This window comes from Trichosurus vulpecula, unplaced genomic scaffold, assembly GCF_011100635.1.
Source record: "Trichosurus vulpecula isolate mTriVul1 unplaced genomic scaffold, mTriVul1.pri scaffold_70_arrow_ctg1, whole genome shotgun sequence".
Taxonomy (NCBI): Eukaryota; Metazoa; Chordata; class Mammalia; order Diprotodontia; family Phalangeridae; genus Trichosurus; species Trichosurus vulpecula.
Window position 1 is genome coordinate 4,055 of NW_023494553.1, and position 19,339 is coordinate 23,393.

Below are 19,339 nucleotides of genomic sequence, written 5' to 3' on the forward strand. Positions count from 1 at the left end.
GGTCATGAAGAGTCAGACATGACTGAGATGACTGAACAACAACGAAATCTGATTTCCACTGAGCCTAATACTGGAATTCCCCTGGCTGGGCCTCAGTTTTTCTCCGTGTAAAATGAGTTATTTAGACCGTGTGCTTGCCAAACTTCCTTTGTGCTCTGACCCTCTGTCTGAAGGCCCATCTATGTTTGACTGTCACCTTGGTGCCACCTCCTAGATCCTTCCCCCACCCCTCCCCCATGGAGTAAACACACATCTGGCTATAGGATGCAATTTATTATCTATGAACTATGAAATGCTTACATGAATTCTTACACAATTTTCCCTCCCCAAGTGGCTGTCAGGGAAACCCACTGCAAATCTTAAAGCATTAGAGGAATGAACGTGATGCTGAGGAGACACTGAGGCAGGGCCAGTCCACTCAGTCTGTGCCAAGCCTGGCAGGGGCAGGGAGGCTGGAGGGAGCCCCTATCTCCTCCCTCCCCAACCCAGGCCATCAGGCGAACACAGTGACATACTGAGGGCCCATGTTTCCAAAGTAGGAGCGTTCCCACTCACTCATGAGGTCAAAGTGCACGGGGCGGTGGCAGAAGTTGCAGGCTGCAGAGGAGACATCCCGGAGAGGCAAGCCCACTTCAGTCCAGGCCTCCAGCAGTTTCTCTATGCGGAAGATAGCAGGGAGAGTGTCAGTCAAGACGTCTGTAGGCTCATGCTGTCACAGCAGGAAGGAAGCTTAGCCAGCACCAAGTCCAATCCTCCCTATCCCCCCAAGGCCCATTCCACCACCGATGGGCCTGGGATCTGGCCTGCTCCCCTTCCAACCAGAGTGGGTTTGCTTCTCCTCACCCACCACCCCCAGGGCTCACCTTCTAGCTCACCAGTCTCAAACTTGAGCAATCCACTACCCTCAGCTTCTCTCAGAAGCAGGGATTAAAAGTGTGTGCCCTCATTTTGAGAACAGGGAAATGACTTTGGGTCATGGTGTCATACTGGAAAGATCCTTAGAAACCATGTCCCATGCTTGATTTTACAGAGAACCAAACTAAGGTTTAGCAAGAAGGCTCCACAAGTAAGAGCTGGATCTCAGCCTGGGGCCAGCACTCTTGTGTTAAAAATGTTATTTTTTTCAATTGTCCAGTATCTGGTTTTTCTCCCTCCCTCCTCCTCCATCTCACTGAAAAAAGGAAAAACCCAAACTAGCATAGTCAAGCAAAACAGATTCCCACATTGGGCAGGGCCCATGCCGCTAGCCACCCCTCCAGTGTCTGCAGTGCGCCAGGCAAGCTGAGGGGTGATCCAGGATGGAAGACCTCTGGCCTCAGGGCTGGGAGCCTGTTTCTGCCCTTGACTTCTGCCGGGCCCCTCCTTGAGGCCCTTCTCTCTAGGCCTCTGTTAAATGAGGGATTTAGAGCAGACCCTTCTGTTCTGACGGTCTGTGACATTCTCTGGGAATGTCACCCAATGGTCTCTCCTGCCCTAAGATCTTCTAGTGCCTCCCTGTGGAATGGAAGTGCCCTGGCTCATACTTCTTAGGCCTGCCCCAGCTGCACTGGTGAAAGGGATTGTGGGCTGGGGAATCATTTGGTCAAATTGGCCCCCACCCACATGGAATCATAGACACTTTGTCTCTGAGATCCCCTTCCCATCAGCCCATCTTGATTCTGTCTCTTGGCTTCCACGGCTCCTATGATCTGATATGCCTGATCTCCATTTGGTAATATCCTGCCCTGGTCCTTCTCTGCTGGCTTGTCTCTCCACATCATGTCACTGGGGTGCCCCCAAAGTCTTAAAGCTTCCAACTGCACTAAGACTTCTGGGACACCTAGGATCGTGCTTTAGCTCTGTGAGGCTGGCGCTGCAAAATCTCTTATCCTCATTTAACAAAGGAAGAAACTGAGGCTTAGAGGCTGACTTTCCCATTGCCACAGAGCTAGTGTCAGAAGCAGGATGTGGACCCCAGGCTGTTGGCTTAACATTCAGTCCCCTTCCCATCATGCTCTTCTTCCTCACTGGCATCTGGCTCTTGGCCCACTGCCTTCTCACTGTCTTTCATCTCTCCTTTCTTGTAGTCCAAGGACCCAGATTTGAATGTCAGCTCATTCACATACTAACTGTGGGACCCTGGACAGTCACTTAACCTCTTGTTCTCAGTTTTCTCATCTGTAAAATGGGAATCTCACAGAGCTGTCCTGAAGTGCAGCATGTGAGCAGAGAAAGTGGTAGAGAGGCCCGGCCACACACACGGGCCAGGGCAGGATTTTAACACATGGACATTGATTCTTCATCTGGACTCCATCTAGATCTCAGAAAGTCTTTTTAGCTCGAACTCCGTTATCCTTAATCTCCCCCCTCTCCTCCCTCCTCCCTCCCCCTGTTCTCTGTCTCTCTGTCTCTCGCTCCCCCCCTTTCCCCATCTCTCTCTCTCCCCCCTTCCCTCTCCCCTCCCACTCTCTTGGCTTTGTAAATGTAAACTGTTGGCCATTCGTTTCCACTCTGCCCCCCCCATCTCTCATCCCCCAGTTACTCCTCAGTATCTAGACAGTCTGTCCAGGTCTGGACTCAGTTGACACTCTTCTCTCCAGGGCCCACCATTTTTCTTTGAGGCCCCAGTTAAGGAGAAGGGAACTCAGGCCCAGGAAGAACGTGTCAGGGCCAGGACAGAAGTAGGCAGGGAAGCTAGAAAGCCAGGGTGGGGAGTGCAAACTTACCCACAAAGCAGTCCATCATCTGGGGTGTGTGGTGAGGAGAGGGTGCCAGCCTCAGCAGCTCCTCCCCCCTGGGCACTGTGGGATAGTTGATGGCCTGCACATAGATGTTGTGCTTGGAAATCAGGAGGTCACAGATTTGGCTGTTGAGGGCAGCATCCCCAACCTGAGGCCATAGGAGAGGACAGACATATGCTCAGTCCCCCTGGTCCCTTCTGTCATCAAACCTCAGATTCCTGGAGCAGCCCCAAGAAGTGGTCATCTAGCTTTCCTTGGAGACCTCCAGGGATGGGGAACTCACTACCTCCCAATGTAGCCCATTCCACTTTCAGAAAGTTTTTCCATACATTGAGCTGAAATCTGGCCCGTTGCTCTTAGCTCTACCCTCTTGGGCCAATAAGAAAAGGCCTAAGCCTTTTTCCAGAGGATACTTTGACAGTGATGAGTGTGTCAAGTGGGGCAGTGAAGTCTGCCTCTCTAGAACTTGTGCCTGTCACTCTGGGTTCTGCCCACTCTTCACAGAGGAAGAAACTGATTTCCAAAGAAGTGCTTCGCCCAAGCTTAGACCAGGAGTTGAGTGGCTGAGCTGGGAAGAGAGGCCGGGAGCCCACTGGGTTGTGCCAGTCATGACTGTGGCAATGGGCATTTTTATTCTCCACTCACTTCTTTACTAACTCATTCGCTCAGCCCTTCGTTCATTCACTCTTGCTCCTCCTCCCTCATGGCTTCAATCAGTATATTTGTTGTCATTCCTGTTACTCATTCACTTATTCATGCCTTCATTTACTCATTTATTCATCCATTCTTATTCAATCATTTGTCGAATTCATTCATTCACTATGTTGAGCCGCTCCTGTCTCCTGCCTAGGTTCTGGAAGAGTTACCAGGATAAGCAGGATTCAGAAGGAGAGCAGCCCCCAGTCCCCTTTTGTGCCTCGGCCCCTCAGGCAGCTGAGAAGAGAGAAAGATCTTGGAGGTGGAGGATGTGGCAGGGACCTCCCCTGAGACTCAAAGGAGGGGGAAGGGGCATCTGGGGCTTCCCTACCCGGATAGGGATGATGTGACTAGGGCAGGCGATGACAGGAAGTCCCTTGTCCATAAGCAGTTGGCGCATGTGGCGGACATTGCGCTGGTGAGCACGTCGAAGGGCTTGGCCCTCCTCACCCTTGAGGATGCGCACAGAAGCCAAAGCCCCAGCGAGCACCATAGGGGGCAGTGAGGTGGTAAAAATGAAGCCAGCGGCATAGGAGCGCACGGTGTCCACCAAGTCACGGGTACTGGCAATATAGCCCCCAACACAGCCAAAGGCCTTTCCTGTGAAAGAGAGAGAGGAAGAAGTCAGTCCTCTACCTGGAAGGCTGAGAGAGGAGGGAGGCCATGCCCCACACCTCCTTGGCTTCAAGGTGCACTCCAGCTCAGAATTTTCTCCCCATCACACCCCACTTGGTATTTAGCTATTTGTGTGTACTAGGAGCAGGGGAAAATGGCAAAAATAAATGTCTCTTGAATGAAGGAGAGTTGAGAAAAAGGCAAGAGGTGAGAACGGTAAGGAAAAACGAGAGAGAAAGAATTTGGAGAGGCAAGAGATGGGGAGGAGGGGAGAGGATGCTGGAGGTTCTGTGGCCTGCTGAAAGGTCAGAAGGTGTGAGAGAAGAATGAATCGGCTCCTCTGTAGATGATCTTTCAGTCGTGTGTGGATAGTGTTTCCTTGAGCCCTGCGCAGGGGACTGTGAGTTGTGATAAGGACATGTCTGGGGATGATTAGGTGCTCTGAGCTCCTGGAAGCTCATGGCCTATGTCTGCCCAGAGCGATTGGAGCAGGGGGCCAAGGGTGCGGCCCTGCCATGAGCCCTCCCCACTGCCATGGGGCCCCAGATGGTGGAATCCCTCTCTCACCCTCCCTTCCTTGGCCACTCCTTTCAAGCTGAGATCAAGCTTCCTGCTGCCTCACTTGGAGAATCCAAATGCAAGGCTCCTGTTCTACCAGGAGTCACAGGCGAAGAACCATGACTATTCTCTGAGGCCCTTTAACCTAAGGCCTCAGAATCCCCAACTAAATTCTGGCTCCTCCTGTAAATCTTCTAAATTTCTGATGAAATCCTTTCAATTGACATGTAAACCATATCCAGGGTGCAGCCCTCCAGATCCCATCCAAGCCCCCCGAATCTATGGTAAAGCCCACTGAATTCCAGTGAAAGAAGCCATGTGAATCTCTAGCTGTAAACTCTGGATCTTCAGCTAAACCTGCCCAAATTTGGAAGTAAGAATTTGGAGGCAGAGGCCCTGGGTTCAAAGTCTGCCTCTGTTACTTAACTTCCTATGTTCCCGCCTTTGGGCCTCGATGCCCTCATCTAGAAAATGAGGGAATTGGTCTAGATACCCTCCAAGGTCCCTTCCAGCTTCTAAGTAACCTATTGAATTCTCAGCTAAGCCATTTACATCCACAGGTGGCATATGTTGGGCAGCCAGAAATGGAAGTTGATGGGAGATGGGGGAGATGAAGCCCCTCATTATTTGTGAGTTTCTCAGTAATCCTTGCACAGGAGATCAGAATGGCCACAGAATCCCTCAGTCTGTCCCTGGGTCTCCCCTTCCCCTCCCAAGGCAGCTCACCTAGGGTCCCAGAGACAATGTCGATCTTATGCATAACGCCATCACGCTCGCCAATTCCGGCACCCCTTGCACCATACAGACCAACAGCATGGACTTCATCTACAAAAGTCACGGCCCCATACTTGTGGGCTATGTCACACATCTCCTCCAGGGGGCAAATGGCACCTGTGTGGGGTTGGGAGAGAGCCAGGAAGATGGATGATTCAGAGAGAGACTGGGAAACAGAGCAGAATGCACTAAGAGTAACGGGCTCAAAGAGAGAGAAGCTCACCAGGATGAAGAGAGAGAGAGGGAGAGAAAGAGACAGACAGAAGACAAGGCTAAAGACTGGCCTCCCCCTCCCCAATCGCAGATCAGATTCCTCCCCCAAATGCCCTTTCCTTCTGTCATCTAGGGACAAGACCCCAGCCTCTGCTGCTGGCTTCAGATCTTTGGGGAATAGAAAGTAGCAGAATGGTTAGAGTTTGTTATGTCTTTCTTTGTATCCCAAGTACTTAGCACGGTGCCTGGCACATAGTAGGCACTTAATCAGTGCTAAGTAGCTAACTGAAATTAGACAATATTGTTTCTTTTAAGGAGAGCTTCTCCAGGCAGGGGCGTGATGGGGGCTGCTTTCCAGTCCAACAGATACTGATAAATTGACTGCACTGTGCTCCCCTTCTTCTCCATTCTACTGAGTAAACAGAACAGAAAAGGAAGTGCAAAATAACATGACAAGGAGGCTTCCTGTAGGAGGTGGCAGAGGAGCCGGGAGGGCCAAGAGGCAGGGCTTAGGAGTGAGCACACTTTCAGATGTGGGGAAATCGAGCAAGTGATAGAATGCCAAGTTTGCCGAGCAGCAGGGAAGCCCATCTGGCTGGAACAGAGAGTGCATGAATGGGAGGCTGGATCAGGTTGGGAAGGCTGTTAAATGCCAGACTGAGGAACTTGTCTTCTGTCCTAGCAGCAGTAGGGAGCCACTGAAGCTTCCTGAGCAGGGAAGCAACATGGTTGGACTTTTGTGCTTTCCGGATTGGAGAAATGAGATAGTGGGAGCGGTAAGAAATGTGTCTATTAGAGAAATATGGCAGGTGGATGGTTTGAGCAGCTTTCCATTGGAGTAATAAGGAAGTGGGATGTTTACGACATTGTTGGAAAAATAAGACAGGTAAGAATGTTGTTTCTGTTGGTGAAGTAAGGTAGTGAGAGGTTAGGACATACCTTGGGATTGTCTACCTGTCCCTGGGCCCCGCCCCCACTCTCACCATCCATGGAGTGGACTGTCTCGAAGGCGACGATCTTGGGTGTCAGGGGGTCAGCTTTGCTCAGGAGTTCCTCCAGATGTTCAGGGTCATTGTGGCGGAAGACAAACTTGGGGACCCCACTGTTACGGATACCTTGGATCATGGAGGCATGATTGCCTGCATCTGAGTAGATCTCACATCCTGCAGCCAGGTGAGAATGGCCTTTCAGACCTCAAGGCCCTGGCCCTCCCCTTGTCCCTGCCTGGCCCCTGGCAGCCTAGAAGGGAGGCCAAGCCAGGGCTAGGCCAGAGCTGGCCTAGCTTGGAAGGCCCTGCTTCAAGCCCACTTCTTCCAGGAAGTCTCTATAGAATCATAAACCATTAGAGCTAAGAATTAGGTGGGTAGAGATCAATCAGTCCAAGCCTCTCATTTTACAGAGGAGACAGGTTGGGAGAGAAACAAGGCTGTTCCCAAAGTCCCTGAGATAGTAAATAGCAAAGTCTGAGTCACAGCCTCATTCTCCTGGCCACGGGCCAGTCCGGGCCTCTGTCTACTGCACTGTGGTTGCTTCTCCTTGGTGACAGGTTTAGCAAATCTGAATTCACCCATTCATTTACTCACCAGTTCACCTAATAACATGTATATTAGGCACTGTTCTATGTTCTAGAGTGACTGAGACAAAAACAAAGTAGTCCCTGCCCTCTTACTGGATGTCTGTTCACTCGCTCATTTGTTTATTCTTTCATTTAACCAACACTTACTCTCTCTCTGCAAGCCCATGCCAGCTTCCCAGGGGCTCACCTGGCAGGGTCCTGGCAAGGGTGAACAGGGTCGAGTCGTTGGCCACAAAACAGGAGGAGAAGAGGAGGGCAGCATCCTTGTGGTGAAGGTCAGCCAGCTCTCGCTCCAGGGCCACGTGGAACTGGCTTGTCCCGGAGATGTTACGTGTCCCACCAGCCCCAACTCCAAGCTGCTTCAGGGTGTCCCTAGGGTAGAAATAGGAGAGGGCAGAGCTGTGGCACTGGAAGAGGAGCCATGGCTCCTTGGGGGAAGAGGCCCGGCCTGGGGGGCACAGCCAAGAGGACCAAGGAGGGCTCCTTAAAGGAGATGGGTCCTTTAAGTGACAGCTTCTAGGAAGCTTTCCCTCATGTGCCAGGTAGATTTAAAGTGAAGAAGACCTGGGAGTCCGTTTTTTGGATCCAGGAATTGAGAAAACTGAGGCTGAGTCGGGAAGGGACTTTTCCAAGGTCACATAGATAGTAGGCAACAAAGCTAGTCCTTGAACCCTGACACTGAATCTATTCCTACAACCTGGCACCATGCTGCTTTCCTCATGCTCTGGCTGAGGCCTGAGTTAGGGTCTTGGTCTCTGACTCTCCCATTCTGATGCTCTGAGGTTCTCTGGCTCAGAGACTAAGACTTCAGGTCACTGATGTGACCACCCTCTGGCTCGGCTTTGAGCCTGTCCTATGGGCCAGCCATTCTCAGTTGATGGGTTCACAGATGGAGGGCTCATCTGGTTCTGCCACCTGACTTTACAGAAGAGGAGAATGTGGTCCCCAGAGGGAGGGACTCATTGAGATAGAAAAGAGGCCAAGATTTGAACCTGGGGCATGACTCTCCAGGGTCAGCACTCTGTCTACTGCCCCAGGCTTCTCCAATGCCAAAGATCCTGGGTCCCAAGGTCCAGAGCCTGCTGTCTTTCCATTCCAACTTGGGCTTGTTCCCTACCTCTCAGATTGTAACTGCATTTCAGACATCTCAAACTGGATGTCCAGTAAATGTCCAAGATCAGAATCTTGTCTTTCTCTTAACCCTCCCCCTCCTACCCTCCCTATTACTGTGGAGGGCAGCACCCTCCACCCAGTCCCTCAGACTCACATGCTAGGAGTCACCTTGGACTCCTCACTCTCTCTCTCACCCCCTGCCAAGTCCAAGCTGACGCCAAAGCCTGCAATTTCACTTTTTCCCCCTTTTCTCCTCTCACCCTGATACCGCCCTGGTGCAGGCCTGTCTCCTCCTCCTGGTGCAGCAGCTGCTGGGGGGTCTGCCTGCCTCAGGCCTCTCCCCTCTCCAGGCCTTGCTCCATTCAGCCACTAAGATGATTTTCCTAACACAAAGGGTTGACCCCATCATTCACTCCCCTACTCAGTAAACTCCAGTGACTCCCTATGGCCTCTAGAGTCACAGGCAAGGTCCTCCTCCCTTTCCAGGCTCCTTACACCTCCCTCCCCAACACACTCCTTGATCCAGGGATCCAGCCTCCTGGCTGCTCCTCCAACAAGAGCCTCTGTCTCTTGACTGGATATTTTTGGTGGCTATCCCTCGAGTGTGAAATTCTCTCCCTCCTGGCTTCTTTCAGGAAATTGTTCCCAGTCACTCTTCACTCCAGTACCTTTCCTCTGTTTAGGATTTCCATCTTGTCTGCAGCTCATTGGTACCTAGTTGTTTGCTTGCTCTCTCTGGTTAGACTGGGAGGCCTTTGCCTTTGTGTCCCCAGTACTGGCATACAGTAGGTGCTTAGTCACTGTTTACTGACTGGCTTCCTGTTTAGAGATGCTAACTTCCTCTAGCTCAGCAAGCCTAACTTACTCAGGTGAAAGGGGTCCCCCCCAGTACTTACTGTGTGGCCTGTAGTACGCGGGGATGCCTGCTCATACCCAGGTAGTCATTGCTACACCAGATAGACACCTCCTTGGTGACCAAGCTTCCCCCTTCCGAGAAGTCCTGGGCCAAAGGGTAGGCGTCGGCCCTGCGGTTGACGGTCTTGAACACACGGTAGGTGTGGTCTCTCTTCTTCTCTTCGATCTTCTGACTGAAGAAGGCATCGTAGCCAAAGGTGGGGCTTCCTGTGGGAGATGGGCCAGGATTGGGGAACCCTCCCTCCCCTCCTAGCTCTCTGCCTCCCTGTCCCGGTTCTCTCTCCAGACTCCTCTCTTCTTTCTTTTCTCACCTTTTCTCTCTTTTTGTATTCTCTCTCTCATCTTTGCACCCATCCGTCTCTCTCTCTCACTCTACCCAATGTATTTCTCCTTCTCTGTCTCTCCCTCTGTCATCATCTCAAATCCTGTCATTTTCTCTCTGGCTGGCTTCCTTTCTCCCTTTTTCCCCCTCTTTCTGTGTGTCTGTCTATCTCAGTCTACCTGATCTCTATCTCTCCCCCCATCCCTCCCTCCTCTGACTCAGTTTCCCTCCCTCTGTGTCTTTCCCCTTTCTCAAGTTCCCCTCAAATTCTCTACTGCCTTCCTTTCTGGCCCTCCCTTCTCTCTGTCCACCTCTGTCCAATTCCTTGTTTTCTCTTTTCCTTCTCTTTCCTTCTGCCTCACAGCAGCTCTCTTTCTCTGTCTCTCTTCCATGTCTCTCACTAGTCCAGGGCAGGGAGTAGCCCCTCAGGTCTCAGACAACACAATGAATGTGCCTCACTCTAGTTATACCAGATTGGTCCAGGGGAAGCCTGGGGGTCTGTGTGTCTTCCTGGGGTGCTGCCTCTTCCCTCTGAAGCCCTTCTAGGTGCCTTCTCTTTACCCTCCTCCCCTGCCACTTGTGGATAACCTACCAGGCATGTTGTCCTGGATGAGGTGGGTGATCTTGTTCTTAAGGGTCAGTTTCTGCCCCTGGGAGGCCCAGAATTGCTTTCTCAGGCTGGACTGAATCTCCTGGACCAGGCAACTAATTGGAACTAGAGAGGAAAGAGGATCTAAAGAGTGGACCCTGCTCTCAGCGAAAGCCAACATACCAAAAAGTAAATAAATACATTTAAAAAAACAAATCTAATTTAAACAAACAAAAAACCCCAGTAAGAATTGGGTGGAGGCAAGCTCTGAGTGAGCCACTAGGGGATATCTGGGTTCAAGTGTTGTCCCCACCATCCATTGCTGTGTGACTTGAGGCAGTCTGAACAACCTCTCTGAGCCTCTTCCCTTCCATGATCACCATGGTCTCTTCCCTGTTTTTTGGATGAAGGAAAAATCTCAGGTTGGTTCAATAACTTGCCCAGGGTGCCCCAGCCGGAGAGTATCTGAGGCAGACTTAGGCCTGGATTTTTCTGGATCCAGGTCCGGAGCCCTATCTGGTATACGACACTGCCCATGTGCCTTGGCATGCCTTCTGTTCCTACTCGGTATGGTTAGCCATTACCCTCTCTGCCAACAACTCCCTGCCTGACTGATGTTGGCTGAGGGACACAGCCTTGCCTCAGGCAGAATGCTGACTCCATCTCTCCTCACTGCCCTCCCCCATAAAAGCCAAGATCTTCCTCTCACCACCTGTAGCATCTTCAGCAAGTCCCCTCCCCTTCTCGGTTTCCTCTCCTGTTAAGTGAGGGGGTTGGACTTTAAGGACTTCAGGATGGCCATTCCAGGGTCTCAGGTTCCCTCCCCCTCTCTGTGCCTTAGTTTCCTCCTATGCAATAAAGGAGTTGGCATAAGTGGTTTCTAGGTCCCTTCCAACTCTGACCCAGCCAAGTAAGACAGGACTTTGGTGAGATGGGCTTCCCTGGAAGGGAGGAGCTATCAAATTAGAAACTGAACAGCCACTTGAGAGCTATCTGGTCCAGTCCACTCGTTTCTTTGGACAGGTGAGGCAACTGAGGCCTGGGAGAGGGAGGAGCTTGGCTAGGGTCACACAGGAAGTCGGGGTGACTGGGACAAGCCGCTCTGGGAAGCAGGGAGTTCTTTGGTGCTGAAGATTTTTCAGCTACATATTATGTGACCCACCCCCCATATTCTGTGATCTGACAGGGCTTTAAAATTCTCAGATTTTCTGGTCCAGACTCTCAAGTCTTGAAATTTTCAAGCATTGTGACAGTAAGAGTGCTGACCTTGGGCTTACGTGCATTATTTCTATTAGAGCCTCAGCTCAGGCCCACAGGGATGCTACAGTAATGACCAGCATCCCTTCTGTGCAGCCGAAGCTTAACAAGGCTGCCACTTGCCAAGGGTCATGTGGCTGATGAGGCTCTGAGGCAGAGTTCAAACCCAGTACTCCTGACTCCATGGCCAGACTCCTAGCCACTGAACTTCATTGTTTCTCTAAGGCAGTTCCCTCTCGTAGATATTTTGGGTTTCTCGGTTTCTCTTTTTGTGATTTGGGGATTCTGTGGCTCTCACGGCGGTCGGTGATTCTGCCATTCCCGGGTTCAAAGAGCCTCTGCTTATCATCCTTGATGATTCACAGGGGTTAATCTTCTTACCTGCTTTCAAAGTCTTGACATCCTCCTGGATCTCAGGCCCAGCCTTCAGGACAATCTTGCTATTCCCATCCTGGAGCTCAGATTCCATGAAGGGGCACTGGCCCTTGGCCAGGGAAGGTGACCCTATCCCAAAACAACAGAGATGACTCCTGCCCGGGCCCCAGGGAAATGAACTCTGAGGAGGGGAAAATTGCTCTGGGGAAGGGATGACAGAGAGCTAGTTGGTATGTGCCCCAGCTCAGGACTGCCTCATGAGCCTTCCTCATGCACCTTGCCACAAGACACTTAGCCAGAAACCAGAGTTCCTTCTCTTTTCTAGCCTCACTCGGAATTCCCTCCCACATTTGTGTGCAACACCTCCTTCTCCTTTTGGCTAACTCCTCTACACTGGCCGGTATTTGGGAGTGGGGCTTGGTGGAATGCCTCCCCCCTTCTTACCATAAGCCTGGGCCTCTGCCCCCTTGCTCCCTGGGCTGGATGTGGCCAGGCCCCGGGCCACCATGACAGGGCACCTTTGGGCACTGAGCAACAGCTGGGGCCTTGTTTTCTTCAAGAAAGTAGCCCTGTCCCAGGCCATGGCTGGGCAGCGGTGTAGGAAGGAAGCCATCTTGGGTCTGCATGAGAAAAAGTTGTAGGGTTAGAACATTTCTTGATATGGGATCCTCCCACTTCTGTCTGCATACCCTCAGTAACAGAGAACTGACTCCCTTCCATACAGTTGGTACAGATTAAAAGAACAGAGGCTTGATTTGAGGAAAGGCAGTATGGTAGCCTGGACTCTCATCTTGGTTCGTGACCTTGGCTAAGTCTCCCCTCTGGGCTTTCGTTCTTTCTGTACAACGATGGGGTTTGGGGGAGTCTAGGATCCATAGGGTCCCTGGCTGGCTCTGGGAGATTATTCTATTCCCAGTGAAAAACCTGTGTGAATGCAAACAATATGGACATAGGTTGCACATGTGTAATCTATAGCAAACTGCTTGCCGTCTCAGGAAACGGGGAGAGGAGGTAGGGAGAGAATTTAGAGTTCAAGATTTTTTAAAAATGCATGTTAAAAACTGTTTTTACATGAAATTGGAAAAAATGAAATATTGGGGATCAAGAACCTAAAAAAAGAAAAAGCAAACTGTGTGTGACTTTGGGCACATTCCTGGCCTTCTCTGCAGGGGGGAGTTGGGCTGGGCCTGGAGCTGGGAAGACCTGAATTCAAATCCACCCTCAGGGACTAACTAGCTGTGTGACCTTGGACAAGTCACTGAACTTCTGTTTGCCTGTTTCCTCAACTGTAGAATGGGGATAATAACCCCACCTGCCTTGTGGGGTTGTTTTGGGCATCACATGAGAGACTTGTAACAAAGTGCTGTGGAAATCCTTGTTCCTTTCCCCGATCCCTCTCTGGGCCTCAGTTTTCCCTTCTCCAAAGTGAGGGGGTCTCTTCAGCAGGGCTGCCCTTCATATCCCTGGTCTTTCCCCCTTCAGAATCTGGAGACAGAGACAGAGAGACAGGAGAGTGAGTCAGGGACAGAAAGAAGTCAGAGAAGTAGAGACTGAGGAAGGGACAGGCAGACGAGGGGAAGAGAGAAGGCCAGACGTATGTGGGAGAGCAAGAAAAAGATGAGAAATACGAGAGGGGAAAAGAGACAGACAGAAAGATCCAGATGACAGAAAAACCCGAGGGAAGCCGAGAAGACAGAGGGTCGGGAGAGATTTCACCCCTTCCCCAAATGGCCCATAAAGGTCTTGTTGGGGGGGACCTCCAGACCCTGGGGCATCCTGGGCCCAGTCTGGAGGGGGCAGATAATTGTGTCCCTGGGGCTTATCTTCCTGGCCAGGCTCATCCAGTTGCCCGGCCCCCACCCATCCCCAGGCTTAGGAGAAGGGGGAGGCCTAGACCCTTTGGTGTGATCAGAAACATTTCTTTTAAAGAGGAGCATCAGGCTTTGGAAGAGGACTCTGAGATCACCTAGTCCCATCCTGTATCTTACAGAAGGGGAAACTGAGACCCAGAGAGAGGAGGTGATTTGCCCAAGGTCTTGCTGAGCTGGTGAGCACAGCAAGGACTTAAACCTAGGTCTCTGGACTCCCCAAACCCAAGTGTGAAGAGTTATTCCTTAATGTGATTCCCCCTCCCAAACAGATTTGCCCCTTAGCAAGGGTTTAAGTCTAGGGAATTAATTTCTTAATGGTATGGTTTCAGGCCCCTCAGAGGTCAGAGTGGCAAAATCACACCTTCCCTCCTTCCCCTAAGTCCCTAGGCCACCAAGAATCAGTTAGGCCCTGGAGGGGAAGTGGTCAGTGCATGTGAAGATTGGGCAGCTTTGGGCTCCCCCTGCCTCTTGCACCCTCCATCACAGAATCTTGGGGTCCCAGAATCTTCCAATCTTATCTTAGGCTCTTGTGTTAGAATCTCAGCATTCTGTCCTAGATTCCTGGACTCATCCCATCCTTGAACTATAGGCTGGTCGATTCTTCTGATCTTTGGAGGGCTGGCAGGAGGAAGAGGTGCTGGCTTGATTCTGTTTGAGCCTCTGAGGGCAGACCCGGGGCTTGGGAGGAGAAGCTTCAGAGAGGCTGCTTCCTTCCAGATGGAGCTGTCCCAAATCGAGAGGGGCTATCCCTGGAGGTGGTAGGCTCCCCCTCACTGCAGGTCTTGGAGCAGTCTTGTGGGTTATAGAGAGAATTCTCTTGAGGTAGAGGTTGGCCTTTGGGGCTTCTGAAAGTCTTCCAGCTCTCAGAGAATGTCAGAGCTCGAAGAGACCTCAGAAGACCAGCACATCTCCCAGAGGTCCCATAGCGTAGTGCATTGAGCATGGGCCCAGGAGTCTCGGAGACCAGCATTCACATCCTTCCTGAGCAAGACTTTAAACAAGCCAAGTCTAACCTCATTGAGCCTCAGTTTCCTCATCTGTAAAATGAGGGGGTTGGGCTTAATGACTTCTAAGGTCAGGTCTCTTCCAGCTCAAAATCTATGACCCTGGCCCTTCTTTCACCAGATAGGGCGAGGGGCTCTGATTCACAAAACAGCAGAGTCTGAAGGGACTTTAGGGGCCATTGAGCTGAGTCCCCTTGTTACAGCAGAGGAAATGGGGGTCAGAGACAGGAAAGGACTCACCCAAGGTCTCACCCACACAACTGAGGCCTCTCAGCTCCTAATCCAGGGCTCCTTCCATGGCACCACGGTGATCACCCTTCCAGCCTCCCCCCTCTCTCTCTGGAACATGAACCAGTCCCCCGATCGCCCCCATGTTCCCTGGCTCTCCTTGACCCAGCATCCTCAATCCTTTCATCCCCCTCCCTGAATAAAACCTCCCATATAAAAAGTCCTCTTAATTAGTCACGAGTTTTCAGGTTTTCCCAGGGTTATCTTGGCAATGAGAGAAGAGGGAAGGATGGATGGGAGGAGTGGGATGGAGGCAGAAAGAGACCGGAATAGAGAGAGGCAGAAGGGATGAGTGTGAAAGAGACAAGAGAAAGGAAGAGACAAGGGAAGGGAGAGAGGCAGAAGGGATGAGTGTGAAAGAGATGAGAAAGAGGAAAAGAGAGGGGAAGGGAGAGAGGCAGAAGAGATGAGTGTGAAAGAGACGAGAAAGAGGAAAAGACAGAAGGGAAGGGAGAGAGGCAGAAGGGATGAGTGCGAAACGGTGAGAGAGAGAGGAAAGGACAGATGAGAAGGAAGGACAGAGAGAAGAGGGAAGGAGACAAAAGTATGAAAGAGACATGAGACACTAATGAGTTTGAGCCAGGCAGAGAGGACAGAGGTGGAGACGAGCTGCAAAAAGGCAGAAACGAACGAAGATCGGGAGAAACCAAAGGTCCAGGAGACAATCTTACTCGCTTCTAGCATTCTGTGCCTGAGAGATGGAACGGGGGGGGGGTGGGTGGGGGGGGGAGGGAGGGAAGACAGAGAAACTGAGAGGAGAGTGAGAAAAAGAGAGTCAGGCAGGAGCTCAGAGAGGGGGACAGAAAACCAGTGGCAACTCGGGAGAGAGGAAAAACCCCGGGACAGAGGAGCTGGGACAGGGAAAGGGTCAGGGTCGGGATGGAGCTCAACAGAAACACACACACACCCAGGATCAGAGACACCCCCCCCCAAGGATCAGAGACACACACCGCACACACACCCAGGATCAGAGACACACCGCACACGCACCCAGGATCAGAGACACACCGCACACGCACCCTTCCCCCCCCCCGCCCCGGAGCAGACACACACACACAGACACACACACCCAAGAGTTCGGACCAGAAAGAAACGAGGACAGACAAATGGGCTGGGAGACCGGCAAAAAGAGACAGAGAGATTCTCCCGAAGAGATAGCGGCCGAGGGCCCGAGTCCTACCTGTTGCCCTGCACTGAGGACCAACGCAAAAGCGCTGCTGGCCGGGAGCCCTTATTTATCAGCCCAGCCCCGCCCCGCCCCCACACCCCAACTCCCCCGCCCGACAGCCCATTGGCCCGGGCCCTCTAGGTCTGCGCAAAGATAACGCTGCAATCCTCTGCTGGGGCTCCCTCTACTTGCCCCTGGCCCCGCTCCTCTTCGCCTCTGCATCCACGTGCCTGGCCCTATTTCTGTGGCGTCTTTTCTCTTTCTGACGCTCTCCTCATCCTCTTTCTCTTACTACCCATTTCCCGGACTCCAACTGTCGCCACCCATTTCTCTGAGCCCTCGTCTCCTTTTCTTTCTCCCTTTGCCCCACCTTGTCCCGCTCCATCTGTTCCCCTGTCTTGTCTCTCTCCCCCTTTTCGTGTCTGTTCTCTTTCTGCACCCCCCGGCCCCCTTAGGCCACTTTCTCGGCTCCCTCTTTGTCCCTCTCCCCTCCTTGGCTCAGCCCTCTGGGTCCCTCTTTCCCTGTCCCCCTCCATCTCCATCCCTCCACGTCTCTCATTCCCTCTTTCTCTCTCCCCTCCTTGGCTCAGCCCTCTGGGTTCCTCTTTCTCTCTCCCCCTCCATCTCCAGCACTCCCTCTTTCTGTGGGTCCTCTCCCACTCCATTTCTCACTCTCTAGATTTTTTTCCTTGGGTATTTTTAATGTCTTGTTGCCATTTTCTTTCTTTTATACATGTTTTTTTTCCATCTCTGTCATGAAGTACTCACTGTCCCTGCCCCCGTTCGAAGCCCTCCCTTGTAACAAGTATGCAAACTCAAGCAAAACAAAGGAACACGGTCTTCAGCTTGGCTTTCCTCCCCTTCGGGCACTCTCTGTTCCCTAACCTCCGCACTCAATCTCCTATCTCCAGGCCTTTCCCTGGGCTGTCTGTCACTCCCACCTGAAATGCCCTTTCTCCTGGATGCCACCTTTAAGATTCCAAGCTTCTTTTAAGGCTCAGCTCCGGGGAAGCCTTTGCTGCTCCCTTTCCTTCTAGGCTGCCCTTTTCTGGTCCTTCAATTAGCACATATATTCTTTTCTGTTTGCAGTTCTCCCACCGAGGGATCAAGGACTTTTCATTTCTCTCTGCAACCCCAACACCTAGCCCAGGGCCTTGTACACAGAGGGCACTTAATGACATCTTGTTGAATTAGATTGTGGATATTTTTCAATGTTTTCCCAGGTCTCCTGAGATTATCCAAATAACCCAACCCCTCTAAATAGTTCATGTGTCCCACTTCTCTTTCCTATAGCCCCTTAAAAGTGGCCTAGGCTCCCCTCTATCCCACCCCACAGATAAAGGCCACCTTCTCTTCTCTTGTTCTGCCATAGGAATCTGACAGTCCCCACTGCATGCGTCCAACATGAACCACCAACCCACTTAACTCTAAGACTGACTGAGCATCTGGAGACCCCAACAAGGGTCCTCTAGCCTTTGCCAGCCTCCCAGGGTGGCTCAGGCTGCTTCTCACGTGCTGTGGTGCTTTTTCTTGTTGGGATATTTTCCCTTCTGACTAGCCTATATCTGTCTCTATAACTTCCACTCACAGCTCCTGGTCCTGTTCTCTGGGGTCAAGAAGAACATGGCTTATCCCTCTTCCTGGCGATGGCTCTTTAGATATTTGAAAAGGCACAGACCCCCCCCCTTCCAGTCTTCAGGAGGCTAAGCCCATCTTTGCTACCACCTCCTTCAACTAATCCTCTGATAACGTGGTTTGGGGGCTTTTTACTCCCCATCTGACCAATGACCTTCCTAAAAGGCAGCTAGCATGTCGGATATGGTCTGATAGAGTGCTCCTCTGTATCTGTGTTTGTCTACAGCACTCCGGTCTCAGATTTAAGTGTCCTTTTTTTCCTTCTCTTTGTTGGCTTTTCTCTGTGTCAGTCTTTTGCATGACTCTCCTGTGTTTCTCCATCTACCTGTCTATGTCCTTTATCACTCCATGGCACAGCGGCAAGCCCGTAGCTCTGGAGTCAGAGAACTCGGCTTCACATCCTACCTCTGACACTTGGCATGACCCTGACCTCCAGGCCCTCAGCTTCCTCAACTGTCCAATGAGGGGAATGAATTAGGTGGCCTCTGAGCACCTCTCCAGCTCTAAAGGCATGATGATCCTCCTTCCTCCATATCCTACTGTCTTTTCTCCATCTCCATTTTTCTTTGCCTTCTCCAGGGTTTTTTCTCCCCTTTTGTATCCCCCCTCTGTCTCCCCAACACTTTGGCTCCTCTCTGGCTTCTTTGCTCAACAGGTCAACAAGCCTTTCCTATGCTCCAGGCCCTGAGCTAAATTCTGGGGACAGAAAGAAAGCCAAATGCAGTTCTTGTCCTCAAGGAGCTCACAGTCTAGTGGAGGAGAAAGCATGCGAACAGTTGTGTACAAATAGAGTTGTTGTTGTGCAGTCACCTTTCAGTCCTGTATATGTGTATGGCAAATGGCAAGTGATCTCAGGGGAAGGAATGCTTCTTGCAGAAAGTGGGATTGATATTTCTAGCGGCTCTTTTTGTGGTGGCCAAGAATTGGAAACTGAGGGGATGCCCATCAGTTGGGGAATGGCTGAACAGGCTGTGGTGTATGATTGTGATGGAATACCATTGTGCTATAAGAAATGGTGAGCAGGCAGATTTCAGAAAAACCTGGGAAGACTTACATGAACTGAGTGAAGTGAGCAGAATGAGGAGAACATTGTACGCAGTAACAGCCACAGTGTATGATGATCAACTCTGATAGACTTAGCTCTTCCCAGCAATACAGTGATCTAAGGCAATTCCAAAAGACTCATGATGGAAAATGCTGACTACATTCGGAGAGAGAACTATGGAGTCTGAATGAAGATTGAAGCAGACTATTTTTCCTTTTTTTTCTCTTTCTCGTGGCTTTTCCCTTTGGTTCTAATTCTTCTTTACAACATGACTAATGTGGAAATATCTTTAATATTGCACATGTATTGTACATGTACGGCCTATAGCAGTTCGCTCTTTGGGGAGGGGGAGAAAATTTAAAACGCAAAATCTTGTAAAGGCGAATATTAAAAACATAAATAAATAAATATTTAATAAATAAATATTAAAAAAGAAAAGGAAGAGAGATTTTAGCTAAGACCTGAAGGAAGCCAGGAAGGCCAAAAGGTAGAAGCAGGGCAAGAGAGCATCCAAAGCAAGGGGGAATGCCAGCAAGAAAGTGTGGACTCAGAAGATGGAGTTTCTCATGTGAGGAAAAGCAAGGCCAGTTTCTTTAGATTATTAA

At 51.1% G+C, this 19,339-nt stretch overlaps 1 protein-coding gene across 2 annotated transcripts in view; it reads right to left on the reverse strand.

Annotated features, from left to right (window-relative positions):
* Positions 1 to 258: 258 nt before the first annotated feature.
* ALAS2 (5'-aminolevulinate synthase 2) overlaps positions 259 to 19,339 on the reverse strand; it is a 44,473-nt gene continuing 25,392 nt past the window's right edge. Inside the window, exons 2-12 of one of the 2 annotated variants that reach the window (XM_036740737.1) lie at positions 13,040 to 13,208; positions 12,168 to 12,343; positions 11,730 to 11,852; positions 10,095 to 10,217; positions 9,162 to 9,387; positions 7,340 to 7,524; positions 6,560 to 6,739; positions 5,316 to 5,480; positions 3,748 to 4,016; positions 2,706 to 2,868; positions 259 to 657 (exon numbers count right to left, since the gene is read on the reverse strand). In XM_036740737.1, coding sequence (XP_036596632.1) covers positions 494 to 657; positions 2,706 to 2,868; positions 3,748 to 4,016; positions 5,316 to 5,480; positions 6,560 to 6,739; positions 7,340 to 7,524; positions 9,162 to 9,387; positions 10,095 to 10,217; positions 11,730 to 11,852; positions 12,168 to 12,336 — 1,767 coding nt within the window. In that variant the 5' untranslated portion in view covers positions 12,337 to 12,343; positions 13,040 to 13,208 and the 3' untranslated portion in view covers positions 259 to 493. The remainder of the gene's footprint in view (positions 658 to 2,705; positions 2,869 to 3,747; positions 4,017 to 5,315; positions 5,481 to 6,559; positions 6,740 to 7,339; positions 7,525 to 9,161; positions 9,388 to 10,094; positions 10,218 to 11,729; positions 11,853 to 12,167; positions 12,344 to 13,039; positions 13,209 to 19,339) is intronic. The other variant, XM_036740738.1, reaches the window with a different exon arrangement.